At 42.4% G+C, this 23,362-nt stretch overlaps 2 protein-coding genes across 2 annotated transcripts; one reads left to right on the top strand and one right to left on the bottom strand.

Annotated features, from left to right (window-relative positions):
• The first annotated feature begins 3,350 nt into the window (after window positions 1-3,350).
• heca (hdc homolog, cell cycle regulator) lies at window positions 3,351-10,426 on the top strand. Its single transcript, XM_022226888.2, has one exon. It carries the CDS (start codon window positions 3,586-3,588, stop codon window positions 5,296-5,298), a length of 1,713 nt encoding a protein of 570 aa, XP_022082580.1. The 5' UTR covers window positions 3,351-3,585; the 3' UTR covers window positions 5,299-10,426.
• A 1,428-nt stretch (window positions 10,427-11,854) lies between these two features.
• LOC147796672 (uncharacterized) lies at window positions 11,855-23,260 on the bottom strand. Its single transcript, XM_087146663.1, has 2 exons — window positions 12,728-23,260; window positions 11,855-12,465 (listed from the first exon to the last, which is right to left on the bottom strand). The coding sequence occupies exon 1, from the start codon at window positions 19,455-19,457 to the stop codon at window positions 19,050-19,052; it is 408 nt and encodes a 135-aa protein (XP_087002789.1). The 5' UTR covers window positions 19,458-23,260; the 3' UTR covers window positions 11,855-12,465; window positions 12,728-19,049.
• Window positions 23,261-23,362: the final 102 nt, after the last annotated feature.

Here is a 23,362-nt window from a genome sequence, read left to right as displayed (position 1 = left end):
CATTTTTCAAGCGGCAACCCTCAAGTTTCTCGGGCACTTACGACCATTTTTCAGCCGTAGTTTTTTTAGCCCTTCTGCTCTCATATGAAAGCCCAAAGACACAGGGAGTTGATCCTGGCAACGATTTACACAATCTCACTATTTTGGGGGCCAAACAATCTCCTTTTTAAAAAGATACTGTGAGGGGGGCACTTTTAATGCTAATGAGATGGTCAAACATTCTCACTTGAATTAGTGGTCTGCACCCGTTACGAGGCAGGGCGGGCACGGGGGGGTCGAGGGGTTCGAACGAATCCCCCCACCCCGCTCGCTTCTGAGTTCCGCTTGTTGGTGGTCTTTTTTGTGTGTGTACTGAATATTTTAAATATACCACAATATTTGGCATACAAGCCACAGCTTTATAGGCCTACGTTGATTCTCAAGCTCAAGGTGACCACGATTCTGCATGATAATGAGTCAATCTTCAGTCATATGTACCGTGAGGATGTTCCAGCAAATATCCACACGGGTGTCTCAAAGGGTTTGAAATCAATGTATTTTTGTTAAGTTCGTTCAATATTGAAAAATGCTGTGTACAAGTCTTACATACATTCTTGGTTAGCGATAGACATGCAACTTTTCAATGTACTCCAACACTCATTGTGATAGGCCTTTGTATAAAAATATGTGTTCACAGTGTCAAAAGTTCCACTTTTTGGTTTGACGACCCCCCCCCGGTCTCTGGTCAGGCAACGGGCCTGTGAGGGATGCATTCCACCAACTGGTTGTATTTCTGCGCGCAAGCTGATGAATATTTTGTGATCCCACGGGTTTTTTTTTACAATAAGACATGCCCATAATCAGGAGGGATCATAGAAATATTTCTGTAAGTCCCGAATTTGGGACTGATAGTTTCCAGTTCGGGTACCTATTTCATTCACAAAAAGCCCAAAGTTGCGGGCCTATATTGGATAGAGGCGGGCGGCTACATTCAGAGCTGAGCGCAAAATTTTACTACTATTTTAGGGGTATGTTCGGGAAAAGGAGAATAAAAAAAATTCATGGCTAACCCCCCTAAAAATTTACACGGAAAGTGATCTGCTGGCCATTATCTTGAATTTCCAGTGAAATAAAACTGAGGCGAACGTCTTCACGAGAGTCAACATGCGGCGCTATTTCGGTCCGATTTTGGACTGTTTTCTATGGGCGCGTACTTAGTGTATGGTGCAACCCGACGTCAAAATCCTGCGCGTACGACCACTGAAGTAATAAACAACGGTGGCGACGCTTTCCTCTAAATCACTAGATTTCTACGCGCGAGCTCATTACGTTGTGTGATTCTCACGGATTATTTACAATGAGAGGTTACATTATCGGAGCCAAGCATAGAAATATTCTACATTTATTATTCTCAAATATGGGACATGTGGCCTCGAACTCGGGGTACTGATTTTCTTCACAAACCTCCCATTATGGGCCTATACAGGCGAGCAGCTACGTTCAGGTTTGAGAGCAAAGCCTAGGGGAAGGGTGAATAAAAGAAAATTGCTCGGCCAACTGTTAGATATTGAAAAGAAAACCGGACTTCTGGCCATAATCTTAAATTCCCTGTGAAACACGGTTGCCAACTTATTCCCCGGGGTCACCAGGCCGTGCTATTTCTGTCCAGTTTTGCACTGTTTTTATGCACTTGTTGTCTATGGGCGCGTAGTGCAACCTAAATCGCTGAGGCGTGGCACATTGTAGCAAGCAAAAGACCTTCACACTAATAAATTCATAATTATGGACGCATGCGCACATATGGCCCTGGCGGGAAGAAATGTGATAGGGCCATTGAAAAGGTGCAGAGGTGCGACAACCTACACCAAGAACTCAACCACATCAAGTCCGCCCTCAAGATGAACGGCTACCAACGTATCAACCTTTCTAAGAACGGTCAGAGCACAGGCCGAAACGTCGAGTTTATACCCACCGGTTCTTTTAAGAACCACTCGTCCAAAAGAGATTGATTCCATGGTGTACCCGCAAATCCATTTTTCATGATTTATCCACCACGCAAAGTTCAAATCTTACTTAATTTATACTACCTATGATAGACGGGGGCCATACTCAGAAAAAAAAACATGGACGTTGGCCTGAAAACTGATATTCTAGCAGACGACGCATATCAGTGGTGACCCATGTGAGGGATTTGTCCTACCATTTCCCTTGAAGACCTCGTGTGTGAATAAATTCCCAAGAATCTAATAAATGGTGAACAGCTTCTGGTAAGAAAGATCTCATGAAAATAATCAAAGAAGAGGAAAATGTCAATTTCACGACAAAGTATAATTATGAAAAATGTCATTTTCCCCTAACTTTGTGTCTAATTTTCACAATCTTGCCGGGTTTACCTTCAAATACCTTTGATGCCACATAATTGACTTGTAACTCTTATGGTTAAAAAGTTTATGGTTATTACTTTTAGGCAGAAAACATTTGTGAACTTCACTTCGTTTTTAATTGGGACGCAATTTCGTAATTTTCCGTGTTTTTCATGTAGTGCCCAATTTTCACACTTTTGTCAAATTCCCCTCAGGTCGTCGGTGGTACTGTCTGGAAGACTGATGAATCGTTTGTATCCATCAATCCATTTTCCTTGTGTCTGAAATGCAGTTCGTTTTTCATGCGGATTCAAATTTCCGTTCTGAGCCCGACATGACCGGTAGCGGTCAAAAATGAGATGTCCGCATTTTGGGCACGACATACACGTACACGCACATACACCTGGATACGACGAGTTTGTTTCGGTACGAGTTGACTTTTACCGTTACATTGCGCTAATAACTACAACGACGTCAAATTGCCCCCCCCCCAAAAAAAACTTTCCATTTTAATTCATACGGTTTCCGTCTTGCATAACACTTTCTCAATAGAGCGTTCATGATATTCCGCACTATCCACAAGTAGAGAAATGTTAGAGAAAACCCGGCTAAACTGAAAAAAATCCCCTCTAAAATGTTGGCTTCAATTCCAACTTCCAACTTAGTTTAGAGTTACGTGAGAAAGACGAGCAAAAATTTCTCAGAAAACGGATTTTTATCATGTGGAAGTTAGCAAAAGGGACTTTGAGTGTTTAAAACTAATTGGTACGGAAATGAAGGGCAAACAATTATATCTGAGCTTGATGTTGATCAATTTTTTAGGGGTCCACCTGTCCGAGTCAAGAGCCATTTTACTGGCTTTTCTGGCTGTAGCGGAATTCAGTACGCGCGCATGCACACACAGTGAGGGGACACAAACACAGATGGGCTTGCAACCAATGCATTTGTGCGCATGCGTGCTGCACTCAGGACGGTACGGGACGTATGCAAATAAATCTACCAACGGAGCTGGCCTGGGAATTATCATGATGATGCAGACGTTCATGATTAGATTTGAGCATTGCCTGCCATGATTGTCGAGGGTTAGGTTGGGTGATCGTGTGATGTGCGACTACACTATAGTTGAAGTTTATGGACGTCGTGGCCGAACAACGCTTCTACAGAACAAGACAGATTCTCTAAATGCATTATCCAAAAATTCTGTCTACTGACAAAAAAGAGATTAGTCAGTGAGTATTTGTAAATGAAATGTAAATGCGAAAACGCCGAATGTCTTGGAATCATGCCGTTTACGAAAGAAGAAAGAGCAAAATTGAAAGCCGAACGGTTTCGTGCTGAAGTTGGACTAGGCCTAGCTGATGGGAACAATTCCACCGCAGAAAATGTAAAACAAGAAGCAGATGGGAGCCCTGAGGAAAACTCTGCCGGTAGTTTGACACCATGTTGTGTGCCATTTGGTTGTACCGTTGCCAAAATGGTTAATATACTGGACCCAGATGATGTGGAGAAGGTTGTTTGTAACAACGCTGATTGTATGCGCGGTGAGTACATGCATAAATCATGCTTTCTTACTTGGGAAGAAGAGGTTCTAACTTACTTACGATCATCTGGACGAGCCCGTAGCTGGTCTGAAAAACAAAGACGTCAGAATTTGTGGACAAAAAAGGGATACGACTTGGCATGGAAAGCATGTTCTTGCCAGTGTGGAAAAGGACATTTACGAAAAGATCTTGACTGGATTCCACCCAAACGTGTTGTTGCTGAAAGTGGAGAGGGCAACCTTCGTAGACAGCGGAGACGTAAGAAATCCAGTGACAAACCCAGCATTGGCAAAGCCACCACCCTCCCAGCTACCAACCCTCATTCAGGAGGTGGGCATGGCCGTCACCGACATGCGTCAGCATCTTCCAATGAAAACCACACTCCACCACACAGCCCAGTTGTGAAAACAGACTTCTCCGTTTCTTCACCCAGTCAGTCTCCCTACACTTGCATGAATTCATTGTCATCAAGCATCCATCAACAGGGAACACTTGGAAATGTAAACCATCAACAGCATGTTAGGTGCAAGCGCCACTCTGAGGGAAACAAGCCTGATTCTTTTGAATGGCCACCTCCAAGACAATGTAATACTTGCTCAGAGGGAGGTGATGGCTTAAAAAATATCAGTCTTAATTCTTCAAGTGGAGGGCTTGGTCTGTTACCAGGACAACATCATTCTCAGTCCCATGAAAGTATTGGGCAAGATAAAGGTAATGATCAGGTAGGACAAGACAGCAATAGCCCTTACCTTATTCAAACTGAAAACAAAGGACAGAGGAAGATCGGTGCAGGTTATACGATGCCATTTATACATCGTGTGGATCTATCAGTTTTTGTCAAGCTGTTACCACCACAAAAATGCAACCCCTACCACATAAGGATGGATAATGAACAGGGCCCAGATGACGATGAAGTTAGAGTGTTTGTATACAGTGCGTTGGCCTCACATGGTGTTGCATCCATGATCTGCTCCATGTGTCAAAACCACCTGCCAGTCTTTGATTGCTACCCTCTAATTGATGGTACATTTTATTTGACACCTCTCAACCACAGTGACTTGAACTTACGTTTGATAGTGAATGGCCGTGTTCAGTACCTTGGTGCAGTGTGCATGCAGTGTCTTGAAGGAGTCAAGCATATTGTTTGTCGCATCTGTCATTCCCGTTGGGATGGGAGTCACCACCAACTCGGCACAGTGTACTCCTATGACATCTTTGCTGCTTCACCGTGTTGTGTAGGGCGTGTAAGCTGCAAAAAGTGTGGAAAGCCAGTGACAGACCCCAGTCGTGGCACTCACTTCTTCAGTGAATACTCTCAGAATATACCATGCCCACATTGTGGTATTCCAGATTTTCATTTTGTAAAGCCACTAAGTAGTTATGAAGTTCTTTGTCAGGAGATAGACACTTGTTGATCTTCTGAATTTATCTTCTGAAATTTTCTCTCGGAAGAAATCTATAATTGGCCACATAAAATGTAATCCAACTTAAGTAAAAAAAAATGCATGGCTGAGCTTTGTTGTCTCTTGTTAACATTCAAACAGTGTTTACTTTAACACATTACACACTAAGCAGTGGTCATTATTTTTGTCGTCACAGGTGTTGAAAGTGTATTGTAGATGTACATGCGTACATTATGATGTTTGTCAGATGAACACAGTGATGGAATTAAATCAGTGCTGCTGATCTGCATGTGCATCTCGATTTTCTATTGTTGAAAATTTGGAACTTGTCAGTTTCTTTTCATTGCTGCTATACATGTATCATAAGAACTTGCTACATAATGCTGTGAATTGATTTGTACCTATGTAAATGTAGATCTGAAAAATGGTTGGGCTTAGACTTGGAAAAATCATTGTCAACTGTCTAACGTTTAGTTTCAATGTCAGTAAGTGCTTGACATTTATAGTTTTATTTGAGTCTGATGAATTTCAGCATGAAATAATATATTCACTGTAATACCATTTGCATTAAGAGAAATTACTGAAAAAATTGTATCCAGTTTGAAATACATTGTACATTTTTGGTCACACATCATCACTTGCCAGAGTTTCGTGGCTGCCCTCAATTTAAAGAAAGAAAAAAAAATTCCTTATGTTTTCTTTTCTCATAAAGATGTGTTTTTTCCATTCCATTAATTATTTATGGCTTATACCACAGGCCACTGGTCCCCACTTGAAAATTGTTCCGCTGCCAGTGGTGATGCATGCCTATAGTGCACTTTACATGTAGCTGTCGTGGCTCTGGACATTACAGTTGAACCTCATTAATAAAAGGTGCTGCGGACTGTGCAGATTATAAAGAACAAAGGATTTGAACCAAATCATTTCTGATTATTGACCACTTGATGCTGGATGAACACATAAACACACCCAAATTTCCCTATTTGTTTCACAGAAGATGTGCACGCTTGTCTAAGAATTTTTTTTTATTTCTTGGTTGAAGTATTCATGCAGTGTGTTAGTTACATCAAAGTGCTGACACTGCTACTTAGTGGACCCCCTCCCCCAAACTAATGTCAGTAAAACTGAAATGCCTTTCTTCAGTAATTAGAATTGAATTTGGGAGCCCACACCATGCACAGAAAGCTGAGGGGATTATAGACCTCCTTTGTTTGGGTAAGCCTATTTGCTAAGGAGCAAAGCCACACTTAAATGAGATAAGGTTACAAAATCCCAACTGGCAGCTCCTTTGTATTGAAATAATTGGTAAAAAACACACATGGCCACAGGTGATTCCTATGTGCAATGGACCTTTGTTTATGAACTGGTTGACGTCTGGACACGTGCCCCAACTTTTACCATGGCAGTTGAAAAAACAGGAAAACCAATGAAAATACTTATGCTTAAACTCGAGCTGTGCCTTCCAACATACTTTATGGGTGTAATGGATAAATTGTAGAGTTGAAGAATTTGCTGGGAAAAAGCCCAGCCCCAGCAGCTTTTTTACTTAACAAAATCCAACCTTTAACTGATTGAGGTTTGACTGTGTGTAATGCTGTAATACTAGCATAATATTTTATGCGACATACATGTACATGTATTTACGAGGTTGCGGCCCCAAGTTCACTTTGGATGGGGATAAGTCCAATTTGTACCAATAAAATATAAATTCCCCTTTGACCAGTTTTGTTCTACTCCAAAAGACATGACCCTTAAAATCAATTTTGAATGGCCTCGTACATGGGATAAAGTGTAATTTTTCATGATTTTCTACATTAGGAGTGTGTTACTTAATGGCCTACATATTGCATGTTTTGGTTGGTTGATTTATTTCCTCATATCACAATAAGAATATAGTGAAGCACAGTTAATTACAGAATGAGTAGGTGTCTCTCAATCACGTCACCTATAGGTTGCCATGAGCATTGTCAGTTTTTACTCCATTTTTTGTGATGTGCTTTGGTTGCGTTGTATTTTAAAGATACTTGGATCAGCATGTGTAATTTTAGAACATTTTGCACACCGCATGCAAACGCACCTGTTGGCGGCGTTGATGTAGTTGCAGTTTACCTACAAAGATGGCATCTAACGAGAGAGGTCAATAAGGGGTGATGAATGGCGGATACCAGGCAGAAAGCAAATACTTGTACATTGCCTGGTTCTTTAATTGTATTCCAATAGTATCCATGTGGGAATATATTACAAGGTAGAGAAGTGAGGGAGGAGAGAGTAAAAAAGTAAAATGCTTGTGTAGTAAACATGTATGGTTAACTTACATAATGTACGTGTTCAGTAATGAATGCTCTGTTATTGCATACATGTATATGTACACATGAACAACAGTATCCATATACATTAACTTATGGGTATACTTGTTTGTGCTAAAGTCCTAAATTCTCTTGATTTTTTAACGTTGACAACACAAGAACAATGTGTTGTATTATTGTTCCATTGGTTGAAGTATACATCTACTTGTGCATACACAGAATTATTGTGTACGTGTACACACATACAAAATTATTGCAAGTAAAGGTTATTGACTGGCTAAGAATTTCTTTTGTAAACTGTTTTACTGAAGAGGGTGCCTTTCTTGGTTTGTTGTAGCACTTACTTTGAAAGCTACTGAAATTCTGAAACGATGAATGGTTCATTGACAAATTTAAAGACGTGACAGAATATCCTTTAGAGTTTTATTGTGTACCAGACGTAAATTTATGTTGTGCTGTTTTTGTTCGATTAATTACTAAAATTTATCAGTGCTCATACTTATTTTTGCAGAATAGTCCGAAATGCGTAATTACTTTATGGTATTATTCAACAAAACATCAGAAGATTATTGACTGTTACTTTGTTGTAAAAGTGGCTGCAGTGCAGTTTGCTGTGCTCCATTTAAAAATTGGATGACATCTGATCAGTTGCTTGATGCTGTACTTGTAGGCTGATGATGTGTAGATGTACACTGTACATGTACCTGCTGCGTATGGCTCTGAACTGCTATATACATGTAGCTCCGAAGGAAGGCGAAACCAAAGTTACAGACCAAAAATCTTGCTCAACATGTAACTTGCACAATATACGGATTTGGTGTCATCTCAAAATACTTTAGTGCATGTAAATACGTATACATCCAGTGGGTGCAAAATTGAATGGCCAAAGAGATAATATTTTACATGAAAGATTGTCACAAGAAAAAATAATCAGACTTTTATTATGAAAATATAAGGGGGGTACCCGCTGTCCAAGTACATTTTTAATAAAATCTTTTCTCCAGTTTTGAGGCTCACTATTTAGATTCACATCAGAAGATAGGTTTAAAGATCAATCACATTTGTAATTCACAATTCACCTTTTATGAAATTTAGTTGTATTTAAATTATGTACAAACTGAATAAAGATTGCTACTGATGTCAAAAGCAGGAGTTGAAGTCTTCCATATCAAGCAAACTGAAAACAAAGTTGTTGGGAGCATCCTGTAGAAGCCTGTTCAGATGTCACACTACAGCTCTGCAATTATACAACTTCCATTATGGGGCGAAGCGCCCGTGTGTGAGTGCTGTGCTTGCTTGCACATAACTGAACTAAAAGAGGTCAGACAGTGAGAGTAACTTGAAATTGCTTTTCCTTTGGCAGTGTTGATCAACAATAGATTGTATGATAAAGTTCAACTACCCCAATTTGAACTGGAGTGAGGTCCTGATGAATTTTAGGCAGATGCCTGCAGTCATTTGCCGAGAATGACATCTCACAAGAGCCGTTTTATGACATCAAATTGCTAGATTTGTTTGCTACCCTCATCAACACTTTTTTTATTCTGAGCATTCTTGTGGTGGAACTGAACTCCCCAAATGAAAAGTTTTTATAAATACGAAGAGAAGCTGCCACGTTAGTTTCGATGGTAACAATGACTGATTCCTTGTTAAATAACCATTTTATGTCAAAGCAGTGTGATTGATCTTTACAGTCCTGAACTTGATTGCAAAATAGATTCGCAGAATAATATCTTTGGCTAATGTTAGTTACAAGTATTTGCTACCACTGATAAGTGTTGGTTACAATGTTCATTCAGCTCTTTTTGGCTTTTTTGAGATTTGTTTTTTGAAAATTAGCAAGTTACTTCGGGACACGGATTATCTTGAACCATCATGACCAAGTTTGCAGAGGTCATCAGATGATGATTATGATTTCTAGTGAAGACGAGGTGTGGACAGCACATTGTGTAATTGCCAACAAAACATTTTGACACTATTTAAATAATTTGATAGGTCTTTAAAGGAAAAAATAAAAACAAGTTAAAAAATAAGGAGCTGTAGCTATTTCAGAAAAATACCAACATTGGAATTTAAAAACCCAATGTTGGAGATGCACGTGTAGAGTGGGAACTCTTGAGTGAATGCAATGCATTAAGCAAACTGACACTGCTGTTGCATCTTGTCATTTTATGAGGGGTTCCCGTAGGGTCCTGAATCATAGGATGTGGTAGTAAAAGAAATCAAGTGCATGCAGGGAACACAAACTTTTACAAAGTGATGGTCATTATCATGATGGTACATGTATTTGCCTCATAAAAAACTAATTGTACAATTAAGAAAATAAACTCAAAAGATTGTCTGTCCTGGTTTTTTTTAATAATTGCTTTTCTCCTGCAGGTGTGGTGAGTTAACAGTGTACAGATAGTAGTCAGATTTTAATCTGAGGTACTGTATGTAGTAGTTAAAACTGCATACTATAGATGCGTATGCTAAAAAATGGAAATATTAATTGTAAGCACAGGTCATTGCCCTTAACTTTCACAGAATCTTGACTTCCAGGGAAGGGGGACTCTCAACAAATTGGTAATACACAATAAACAACTTTAAAAACACTTGTTCCTTAATTGCGGACAACTCACTTGATAAAATTCATAGATTTGTGGCTACAAAAACATTATGAAGACAAACACTTGACCCCATGATTTAGTTTGGACCTCTGAGGAAAAAAATTGTCCTTACAATGTGATGGCCTTGGCACACATACAACATGCAGTACCCTTCAACTGCATGTGCAATGTACGTATACATGTATGTATGGACAATTGTAAATAAATGTAGCTCTTGAAAAGAAAGCTTTTGAGTGATAAATGTCAGCTGATTTCCTTTTTTAATTACAGGTCTTGCCCTTACCTGACATATATTCGTAAAGAGTATATACTTGGTGCTTGTCTGCAAGGTCTCGCCCAAGCACTAACATCTCCCTGACACAAAGATTTCCTCATTTTAGTATGTCATCTATGCCTACATTTGTGCTGTCATCTGTGCCTACACTAAATGCTTTTTCAACACGGAAATACTTAATTAGTATAGAGAGTAAGATTTAAGCTTTGCATGGTGGAAGAGACATGAGAAATGGGTTTGCGGGTACACCATGGAATCAAACTCTGTTGGGCGAGGTGTGGTTCTTAAAAGAACCGGTGAGTGTTAACTATAAGGGACCCTTATGCCGGGGGGGACGGGGATGGCTTCGGGTAGAGAAGACCTTAACGCCTGGGGTGGGGGCATGGGTTTCGGGGACCCTAATTTCCCGGGTCTCCCATACCCGAAGTCCCCCCATCCCCCATGGCATTAGGGTCACCTGTACCTGAAGCCCACCGCCACAGTATGTCTACCGTACCGGGGCCCCACCTCCCACCAACTCCGGAGCATCCTGCAGTCGGCCAACATCAACGTACATCATTCAGCACCCAACAAGCTGCAGGCTGCACTTCACACTGACAAGGACAAGCACCCACCGGCCAAGTATACATCAGGGAAACCGGCAGGAACCTCCCCACCAGACTTCAATAACACTGTCGCACAGCCGACGAGGAGAATATGACAAGTCAGCCGTCATCAAACATGCACACTCCACGGACCACCACATCAAATGGGACAGAGCAGAACTCATCGACGCCATCCAGAACTGGCTTCCAAGGAGAATCCGAGAAGCCATCGAGATTTTCTAGCACGACATCGTATCCCAAGACATCAAGCTCAGCGACATCTGGTGCCCACTACTAGCACCCAAGCAGACACCCACTCCGGGGCAGTAAGGTCCCCTATACACGAAACCCATGCCCCCCACCCCAGGCGTTAGGGTCTTCTCTACCCGAAGTCACCCCCCGTTCTCCCCCTTTGCATAAGGGTCCCCCTATACCCGAACCCAAGGTTTCCCACCAATTCCAGGATCCAATACCTTCATGCAACAGCGCATATGCTGAGTCACACAACCCACAAATCCCGTTCCACGCTCCACCGCTTCTGGATTACCTTTATAAGCAGCTGTCCATTCCACCCTCTCCTCAGGATGGCCAGAGTACACTGGCTGAAACATCAAGTTATCACTCACCGGTTCTTTTAAGAACCACACCTCACCACAAACCCATTTCTCATAGTATAGCGAGTACATCCTAGAGAACTGATCAGAGGGATTCTGTCACACCATGGGTCTGATTTTCCCACAGAGGACGGCAGTGATGAGGAATGCAATAAACAGACAAAGGATAAAAGGCAGAACATTCGATTGGCATTAACTGCGTGAATATTTGTTGACCATTTAATCCAAAACGTAAAAGAAAATATCCAAAAATGTATGTACAAAAATTCAGGAAAATTACACTGAATGGGGTTGACCTCAAACCCTCTGATCTTAGTCAACTATGAACTGCACCATGTGCATTATAACTTCACCATATTTAGCCCTGCCCTCGCTCAGTTGAGGGTGGGAGAACTCAGTCCGAGTTTCACTACAGTTCATGAGAGTGTGCCGTTGCCACGGGTACAGTCCAGGTAGGTCCAGCTTAGTCCAGCTTGTGAAGGTGTTCCAGAAGCAACCTCCGCTCAGCTCAACACAACTCGGCAGGTAGGTTTTAGGCAGCCTGGTAATCACATTTGGAACCAGCGGCCTGAAGTGGATCCCTCCACACAGAACACAGCCGGAATCTCTGAAGCCTGGGGTGATTAACTGGAATCAGTGTCCCGTTGGCGCAACAGCTTTCCACACAGGAGTTATAGACTAATGGGTCGGAGTCTGCTCCATCCACACAGGATTAGACAAGTAGTAGTGGTCTGGTTCCCCAACTACTACTCGGACCTCCGACAACATGTATTTCCCCACAGGGAAAAAGCCCTTCAAAAAAGGTTGCATAAATTTTATGGTAAAATCAATCCCTGCAGTTTATAATAAGAAACCGTGCACTTTTTCTGCACTTCAAAGCTAAAGACAATGAAATTTCCTTTGAAGACTTATTAAGACCTGACTTAAGTTCTCTGTGAATTTTCTGCCACACAAATTTCACAAATGCTTCTCCAAAACCATTTTCTTATTACATGTATATAATCCTTTATCATTAAAGCTTTGCAAACTTAATAAGAAGAAATACTAAACTTACAGTTTCTGGCTTGAACTGGCTTTACACTATGGGCCACGTCCAAGGTACACACAGTACCACTCCACACAGGAGTACAGTGACTACACCCTTTGAAGGCAAATGCTGTAGTGACTTCACTACACACAAATTACCCCACACCTAGGAGTTCAAACAAGACTACTGGGCCATGTCTTAATTAGCATATAACCATTATCATGTCAAAAGATGGTACACCAGGCCACACTCAGGGCTAAATCATTCTGGAATGGGGGAGGGAATAATTAAGTCAAGAAAAAGCAAGTGTAAGAGAGAGGTCCAATAAATTGATTTGACTTTCCAACACTTTGTGACAGATTCCTTAAACAAGCGTATCAAACTTACTACATGTAGCTTTATCTGCAGTCAATGGTCGTTTACACCTTCATTTTTGCAGGTTGAAAACAACACAAAACCAACAATTGTGTTAATGTGTAGGATTACTTTAACCCAGTAGTTCTGATGGATGAAATGGTTAGGTTGGATAGTGCAGGCTATGTACTGACATCTATCAAAAGTAAGAGTTGAGAATAGACATAGCTGCAGCTTGGGCATGACTAGCATGAACTAAAGTTCTACAGTGTACATGCACAAGATGTGCATAAAATCACTGCCACTTCCGGTGACAGCTAATTACTTGTATGTACAAACATACGTGTACACACATGGACATACAAATGTATGTTTGTTTTTATTTCCACGTTTTTGTGTGGGAAATCTCATGAATAAGAGTATGAGAATAATCATGATAATCTGAAAAATAGGGAGTCTCTTAATGTTGACTTGATGAAGTGGGAAGTGTGAACACCGTGTGTAGAATAACTTGGAAAAGGCAGTGATGGGTACTGTGCCACTTCATAATATTTTGATTCTGGTGGTTTGAGTTTACACTAATATCAGTTCGGATATTGGTTTGTTGTTACATATGCTCACAGCAGATGATTTGGGCAGTGGAATAGGTTTGAAACATGCAATTTGATTTATCAGGATATGATTGGATTATTCGTTAGTTAGTCCCCTGAAGGAAATGGAACCATGTATATTATGAAAAACCAAAGTAATGGATGGAGATTTACTAAATCAAAGTCTAAATTTCATTCTTTTTTCCCCACACAAACTGATCTTCATATTGCAAAGATACTTGTCTCAAATCATTTGCCTCACATACATGTAAGGCTCCATAACATGTTAGACTGAAGTGTTAATCTGTTAAACTGTGTTAATCTTAAAACGGCTTTAACTTTTTCTTATGGATACCTATACCACAGCAAAAATGCAGAGAGAGAGATTGTTTGTCAGTCACTGTTTCCTCAGTGTATGCATGCACAAATTGTAGAGTAGATTGGCCAAGACTATCGGGTACTTGCAAAATGCAGATAATCTTGACAAAATGAATCACGTATGCCTAGTCAGGTTGTAGGAAAATCTTTACAAATGTTCTTATAAGATCCAAAAGCATATGCATTCAGCTACAGGTAAATTTTTTATATATAACTCAGGAGACTCGGATGAGCACAGAGGTGACATGAGCAAGCACATTCATTTAATTTGGCCTTGTGATGATAAATTTGAATGGTTTTTAAAAATTTGATCAACAAAAGCTACAGATTAATTTTTTCTGTTACAGACTCAGCTCAGCTAACATAAGGAAGCCTCAGTACCAATTTCAATGTACTGGTGATTGCTGGAAATGTTCATGTTGATGCTCAGAGTGCCTACAGCACTTATTAGATAATTCAACCCTTCCCTCACACGGGACGGGGGGGCCTTCCTTCAAGAGGTTTTTGGTTACTTTCAGAAAAAAATGAAGGTACAAGATAACCTACGTGTAGATCTTAAACATCTAGCTTTAATATAGCCATACATCCCAGTCCTCTGTGGTGCAGTGGTCTCAGCACTGAGCACTGAGACAGTGTACATGCAGTTTAACATATTAAATAATTATACTAGATTGCCACAAAAGCTTGTTAAAGAAGTTTGGTTGAGGTGGGATATGTTACAAAACATTAACGGCTAAAACAACTGCACCCAAAGGAAACCCACAGGGACATCCGGTTTAATTCAAAGCTTGTATTCTCAAAACTGAAAGAAAACCTGGACAATAAAAGCAATTGAATTTGAAAAGAAAAGAGACAAATGTAAGGATCTCACAAAATCAAACATTCAACTGATCAAGATTCTTTACTTCTGAATACTCGAACACTTAAAAGCTACCTGTCATATACTTGAGAAGGCCAATTTAATGTTCTCAACAGTACTGCCCACAAATTGAATGTCATGAAAACAGTGGTTGGAAATGGAGGGAATCAGTGGAAAGGGATTGGTAATGAACATTGCATAGCAAAATGTTATGAACTGTACCACAAATACAGTGTAATACAGAACTGTCAGTAAAACATTGTCTCATATTGCAAACCTCTTTGTGATAAGATGCAGATGTCTGAGCTGAGTTGTGATGAAAACCTAAAACCAAGCCTAATTCTACTTGCAATAGCAATCAAACAAGTAAATCTAATTGTGTAGCATTAACCACTTCGGGCCGGGGCATTTTTCAACGTTGAGGATGCTGGGCCGGCATGACTATCATTTTTTCCGTTTTCAAAATCCTTCAACAATTCATCATTCCATTTAACAGTCGTTTGTAGCCGCACGGAGTAATCTTCAGGCACTACTCTAAGTTGACAGGTGACCTTCATTGACGCCCAAATATTTCAGCCAGGCTTGCAGCCTTGTAAACAGAGCCCAGATTGTGCGGTGTTATGCAACTGTCTTTTGTTCAAGAACCTTGCTCAGTGCACTGCTGACCTCTTTTCAATAGGGGCCAGATTAGCATGCAGCGGTGCTGTGTGGCTCATCGCTGCGGTGGTGGAGAGCTTTTGTCCCCGGTGGTAATCCGCTTGCTCTAAATACCCCAAACCCTGGTATACTGTTTCAAAATAACGCTGGATTATCTCCACTTTTGAGAGTGAAAAATGCCGGTCATGCCCAGCAGCCTGGTCTTTTGTTAGGAGTACGGTCTTTTGTTACAGGGCCCTGTTTCCTTTGTCCGAGTTCAGAGACCCCGGCCACACATATAAACCATACGGCTCCGATTTCGGAGTCCCCGGCTGGTAGTGGTTAATGTAGCGTATTAGAACTTATTGGAGTTAAACTGTCTATAAGAGACCGCACTTTATGCCTCTAAAGTATGACTTTCACCAAAAATTGTAGAGTGCCTAAGTAAAAAACTGCAAAGTGTCAACATTTTACCAGTACTTTGACACACTTTTTAAACTGTAACACTACAGCAGTAATATACAAAATGAACAAAAGACAGCTTCTAAACTCATTAGATTTACTATCGGAGGATGAAATTTAGCCAATCACAGAGCAGGAATATGTAAACAAACATGGTGACGGCTGTTCATGCAGTATGCGTACATGTACAATATACATGTCATTGCATTGTACAATAAATTCAGCTGTGGGGAAAGACATGTTGCTTGCATTTAAGTGGCAGTTAAATTCTAAAAACTTGTTCAACCTAAAAAGAGTACTGCACAGAATGGGAGACAGAATTGGAGACAGAAAGGATCGAGTCCTGCTTGGGAACATTGTGAGATTCATGCAAGAGCCATGGTCGAGGCATAAGAGCTCAGGCAAAACGTCACACAGGTATGAATCTTAAACATGGTTGTTCATAATTTGCTGTTTTGGCACTACTGCGGAAGCAGCTATTGTTTTCGTTCTCTGGTTGTGATTGTTAAGTGTAAGACACTTTTCCCCAGATGGGCAGAAAAACCTCAAATTGCCTTTCTTCTGCATTCAAACTCATGACGACTTCCGCTAAGTTCATTCCAACACTACAAACTAGCAGCTCTTTGGAGTCAAGAAATAAACATGAATAGAAGCAGGTATCACGTTTTCCACTGGGAAGAAGTATGGTGAGGAGCAACTTTGCCCCAATGATGCCTGCTATCTCTATTTTGAACGATCTGGTTGTCAATCAGCAACATTCAGATGGATACTTCAGCAAAAGATAAATGTCCCATATCCAGCTGAGTTAGGGTGGCAACAAGAGGATGGAGAGGTTACTGACAATGGAAAATAAGGAAACCTGCCGTGAATGTAGTGCTTAAAATTTAAACAGTTTAGGTGCTCCTTGCTTCTGTAGGCAGGAGTTTCAAATGAGCTGTACAGATAAGTGTCAAGTGTAGGGTGTGTGAACTCTTGTAGAGACCCCATTGATGGAGCGATATCAATAATGGTGTCAACTCTGCTAACTCGGAGGAACTACTGTGATTGTGACTGCATGTTAAGCATATGCAGTCCAGCTGCAGTTTCACCTCAGTTCATTGAGACTGTCCCAGATTATGTTGATTTAATACACCAATTGCGCTCACAAAGTCAAGCGACTTATATCATCATCTTTGGTTTAAAGGCCATCATCCAGTCTTTTGTGGGTTGTCCTGCTTTCTTGCTATGGCTCTCCTCCACTTGGCTCTGCCCGCTGCATCACTCGAGTTGACACCAAGAAGTTGCATGTCATCTGAAATGGAGCACTGCCACGTCTTGTGAGGTCGACCAGCTGGTGTGGGCCCAACCACAACTACTTTGGTACACATCTTGACCCAGTTGGCATCGTCCATCCCCTCCGTATGACCAAATCACCTCAATCTATGCCTCCTCAGCACGGTGCCGATCCCCTCCACAGCCACTCTCCTTGTCAACTCCTCACCTGACAGCTGTCAGCTGTCTCCACACATCCACCTGGTCATTCTCATTTCTGCTCGTTCCAGCTGCTGGACGTGCCCCCACCCTTGTGGGCCATGTCTCGCAGCCATACAGCATACAGGGCCAGACACAGGGAGTTAAAGTGGGTATTAACCACTTCGTGCCGGGGCATTTTTCAACGTTGATGATGCTGGGCCGGCATGAATATCATTTTTTCCGTTTTCAAAATCCTTCAACAATTCATCATTCCATTTAACAGTCGTTTATAGCCGCACGGAGTAATCTTTAGGCACTACTCTAAGTTGACAGGTGACCTTCATTGACGTCTGAATATTTCAGCCAGGCCTGCAGCCTTGTAAACAGAGCCCAGATTGTGCGGTGTTATACAACTGTCTTTTGTTCACGAACCTGGCTCAGTGCACTGCTGACCTCTTTTCAATAGGGGCCATATTAGCATGCAGCGGTGCTGTGTGGCTCATCACTGCGGTGGTGGAGAGCTTTTGTCCCCGGTGGTAATCCGCTTGCTCAAATGCCCCAAACCCTGGTATACGGTTTCAAAATAACGCTGGATTATCTCCACTTTTGAGAGCGAAAAATGCCGGTAATGCCCAGCAGCCTGGTCCTGTTCGGAATATGGTGTTTTGTTACAGGGCCCTGTTTCCTTTGTCCGAGTTCAGAGACCCCGGCCACACATTTAAACCATACGGCTCCGATTTCGGAGTCCCGGGCTGGTAGTGGTTAAATATCAACAAACATGGCATCCACCATAAGTAAAGTCTTTCATAAGTATCAGTTACCAAAACTAAAGTTGACGATAGGTTCTGTACTCATACTACTGATGTGCTTGGTACTATACTGTGAATCGGCATTATTGTTCATAAACAACACTAAAAACACAATTTGTTATGGGACTGAGACCCACTGTAGGTCATGTTTTGCGGGTGGAATTGGTTTGTTGGTTAGTCACACATACACTTCATGACGGGATGTTTTTTCTGAAAACTGACATTGACATTTTTGGTGCTTAACTCGATCCACTGTGTAATGCCATCAGTGGGGATGGTTAGACAATTCGTGCCCCTGCGGGTGATAAAAGCCTAAATAAACTTGTATGAAAACACTGGCTAAAAGCAGAACCAGGTTACAAAAAATCCTTTTCCAATACATCTGCAAGGGTCTTCACCCACCATTATACCTTTTCTGTGTAAACACTCAAGTCATTAAAAAAAAACTCTGCATTAAAACACACTGCCCTCCACTAAAACAAATTCTTGTTCATAAGATTCTTGCTCACACACTGGAATTCACAAAACATGTAGGACAACGATGCACATAGTTCTTGCCCCCAGTGGAAACTTGTCGGTCTCCTGCATTCACATACCCCTGCCCAGCCTAAATATGCATGTAAGCAAAATGGACTCTGTCTCTTTCCTTTCTTGCTTTTATAACAACAACACAACTTACATCAAGTAAATGCTAGTTGAGCTCAACCAAAAAAAGGATACAATCGTATAGTGATAAATTTATATGAGATCTCCTGCATCAACCACAAGGAGTACCCTGTTTTTGATCTGAAAAAAGTATTCAGTTATGTTCAGTTCACTGGTTCAATCACACTGCTGTGCTGAAACAGCTCATCGACTGTTCTGTCGACCTCAATCGACTCTACCCCAGAAGAGCTCTCTTGTTCCACCTTACGACTCTTTGCATGTCGGTTGGACAGGGAAGTGAAAACTGCATTTTGGATGTTAACCAGTGCATTCGCCATTGTCGCGAGTTGATTTTGAAGAGTGGAAAATTCTTCTTGAGTGACGGTGTTGGATTCCCTGCCTCTCTTGCCACGAGACTTGGTCGTAGTAGGAGGTTTAGGAGCTGCGGTTGCCGCATTTGTGGAGCCCGATGGTGCTGGTTCCAGGTCTGTCTGAGGCACAGGAGGAGGTGGATCATTGTCTGGCTGCTCCGGTGCGAGAAGCTCCAAAGTGTCGATGTTTCTGTTGTCCATGGTGTTCACAGACGTGAAGAAATGAAACAACCAGTCACAAAAAATGCACTGCGGATTACCCACCTCAGGTGCAGTTATGTAGTGGGGAAGACATTTATTTAACAATGAATCCTTTCAACTGTGAAGAAACATACTGGTGACGGGTGCAACCTCATGTAAGACCAAGGTGCTAGGGATAGTGAGGTAGAATTCCCGACTCTCCATATATTCTTTTGCTCTTCCAGGCCATGCCCCACATTGCTTTCCTGACATGAGTTCTTCGTTAGTGGGCATGTCCAAAGTGTGTATACTGTGTTACGAGGTCAGACAAAAGTGTGCCTACTGTCCGCGAATAAATTTGCTTGTGGGTTCTCCATGGTTGCTTTTCCGATTGTGCCCCGTGTGATCGAAACTAAAGGTGGAATTGGCAAGCACTTGTCAACTTCACCTTGTAGCCACTCATACTTTCTGTTCTAGCGAGTAAATGGAAATGTTTTAAGGCTCAGGTAGGATGAAATAGGATATTTGGATACGTAGGTCATGGAGCGATCTTCCGTTTTCGGATGCTCCTTACCTGCAGCCTTTCTATGTTTGCAATGTACTCCGACTTTCAGGATACAAATGGCACTTCAAACGTAGTATAATGTAACAGGGCTTATTACCTGTATTCATTTCTTATAATGAATACTCCAGCTTCGTTTCACATGTCGGCCGACCTTCCCACCTTCCAGTGGTGGACCATCCTTTCGTACCTCTAGGTCCGGATGTAACTGTAACAATGGACGTGTCGCTATTCGGATTGGGAGCCCCTCTCCCTCCACTCCATGCCTCCGGGGTCTGGGACACGTCAATGTGTTGGAACTTCAAGCGGTATTCAATGCTCTTTGGCACTTTCGACAACACCTAGTAAGTCATTCCATTCAAGTCTAGAGCAACAACTCCACGGCAGTTGCATATATCAATTATCAAGGCAGCACTTGCTCTCCCAAATTCTATACCGTTGCGTGGCCAAATGATCAAGGCATCGCCTTCAAGCCGTCCACATTGCAGGAACCAGCAACGACATTGCAGACGCACTCTCTCGGGGTGCTGTCAGACTGATGGAGTAGACTCTTCATCCAAACGTGGTCAGCCAGATCTTCGCGGGAATCGAGCGTCCTCATATCGCATCCACCGACAATGCCCATCTCCCAACGTTCTGCTCTGGGTTCTCTCACCCGCGGGCATGGGTGACAGACGCCCTACAGATTGACTGGTCGGGCCTTCTGGTGTACGCCTTTCCTCCAATCTCCCTCATCCCGTGGGTCCCTTCCAAGACAGGACAGGAGCCATGTCGGATCCTTCTTGTTGCCATGTTCTGGCCTTGCCAACTGTGGTTTCCAAGACTGACAAGACTCCTGGTATGACAGCCGTTGGCCCTTCCAGTCAGGGAGGACATCGTCCATCAGCCCAAGTCGGGGATCCTCTGCCCAGCGGCAATGGAGGGTCTTCACTTGATGTGCTGAACATTGTCCAACGATCCTTCAGAGTGTCAGGCCTTTCTGCAGCCGCTGCATCCATGGCAGCCCAGGGTCAACGACTGTCCACTCGCAAGATTTACAACAGCCGTCTACAACATTTTACTAGATGATGCGATGACCACAATGTTTCCCCGACTGAAGCTCCTGTGAGCTCCGTCGCGGAGTTCCTCATGTACCTGTTCCACTCAGGCCTCCAGGTTGCCACCATCCGTAACTATCAGCCAGCCTTGGTTGCTGTCCAATTGGGCTTCAGCAATGGGTCGACTGTCTCCGACAAGGCTGCAATACACCATCTTCGAGGAATGTTTGTCGAGCGGCCCCACATCAAATGTCTCGTCTTATCATGGGATCTCGGAAACAATCTGCATGTTCTTGCTGTTCCCCCTTTGAAACGTTGGCTGACAAGTCTAACCTCCATCTCAGCATCAAACTGGCATTCCTCCTGGTGGTCGTTACATCGAGACGGGTTGGCGAGCTACATACCCTATAAATTGCCGATGGCCCCCCCGGGAGCGTCACAGGGTTCGTCTCATCCCATCCATCGGGTTCCTGACTAAAAACCAGATGCCTACCTTCCGACCTCCTGACCTATTGATTCCCGATATAACCTTACTTGTGGGAGAGGACACTAATGAGAAATGGTGCCCAGCTCGGACTCTCGAGTGGTATCTTGTGAGGACCAAACGTCGGCGGGAATCTGATTCTCAACTTTTCGTCACAACAAAACCCTCTCACCCAGCATCTAAGGACACTATTGCCCGAAGGACAGTCTTGACTATTATCTTCGCTAGATCAAGACTGGCCAGCTCAGCATAATGAGATGACTCGGGCTTACATTAGGGCCCATGATGTTCGGGCCGCTTCTACATCCTGGTCACACTTCAGAGGGAAGTCTCCTTCCATCTTCAGTGAATGCTACCTGAAGGATGTCCTGCGGAGTGAAACTGGCTCATGGCAGAGCGACCCTGCCCTTGGCAGTCCAGACGACATCCAGTGCTGCTCTGGGCTGGGCAACTGATAGCTAGCCTTAGTAAGGTCGCCGGATGAGTGTCCACTCTCACAACGATTCTCCTAGTCAATATACCCCCTTCACCGACCCATCTCCAGGGTACAGTGCCACTCTGCTTATGTAGGCTGGGCAAGGGTATGTGAACGCAGGAGACTCCTTCCTCATGTGGAGTTGGTCAGGTCTCCTAGTGATACTTACCCCTGCCCAGCCGCTCCCGCACGTTCTTCCCCACTTTGGTTCCGGTGACCTAACCACTTCGAAAAAGACGAACAGGCAGTGGGACCGCAGTGCATCGTGGAGGGTCAAGGGGCAGAATGCAATATCAAGTCTTTTCAGCGAATTGTAATAGGCACTTGGGAAATTTGCATATGTAGGCTGGGCAGGGGTATCACTAGGAGACCCCACCCACTCCATGTGGGGAAGAATTTTACTACTAACCCAGTGGAAATGTGAGTGGAACTTGTTCAGGTAGTTGCCGCTTTGGTTTTGTTTTAATTCATGTTGGAATTAGCACAGTGTGTCAACAACTACGTGTTTGCTTATGAGCTTAATGTCTCTCTTTCTGTTTTTTTTCTAAATACATGTGACTTTTTAATGTCTGTGGTTCTGCCAATTCACTGTCAGGATTTTAGGGGCAAACATATCACCAGTATGCTAATTGGTTTCACAGGCAACTGTCCGCGTGTTTCTATTCACCAAAAATTTTCCTCCCTCCCCAAATTTGAGAAGAAAAATATACTCCTTGTAAAATGTTAAGATTGCCACAAGCAGCGTGCATGAATTCTGGTGACAAACAAATTTTGTGCAAATTTCCAATTGACAGGTGCTCACAAAAATGTTATCAGTGCCCCTAGCCATTTGAGGAGTCTGGAAGTGTAGTTTTGCTCCGTATTCCTTTGTTTTCAAAGCAATAGGAACTTTGGGCATGTCGCATGAGCACCTTTCTGCACCTAATTTGCATAAAGCTTTTGTTTGTCGCATGAATTCATTCACGCTGTTAACAGCAGTTTTGGCACTTATACAATATTTTTTCTTGCAAGTGCTCCATTATAGGGCTGTATAAAGTTTATATTCAGAATATGCACACTGGATTACCCAAGAAACTGTACTTTTTATGTAGGCACCATGGATTGGAAATGCTCACATTTTCTCAGCAGTTTTCAGAGGCACATAGTGCAGTCTATAACCAGGTCTCGACCTTTTTATTTCTTAACTAGCCCACTGGGCACATTTACCCCCTTTTTATACTTGCCTGCAGGAATTTTCACAAGCCCACTGGATATTTTTAGCCAAATTTTGACTTTTTTTCAACTGCATTATTTAAACCAAAACTGTGTAGTCTTGCTGTCAGTTTTTAAAACTTGAAAGCAGAGGATTCAGAAGTTACAATAAAAGAA

The sequence above is a fragment of the Acanthaster planci genome, linkage group LG15 (genome assembly GCF_054643075.1).
Source record: "Acanthaster planci isolate LZ-2023a linkage group LG15, COTS_SCS, whole genome shotgun sequence".
NCBI classification, from domain to species: Eukaryota; Metazoa; Echinodermata; class Asteroidea; order Valvatida; family Acanthasteridae; genus Acanthaster; species Acanthaster planci.
The sequence above is the reverse complement of the archived record's forward strand: the minus strand, read 5'-3'. Positions and strand labels throughout refer to the sequence as shown.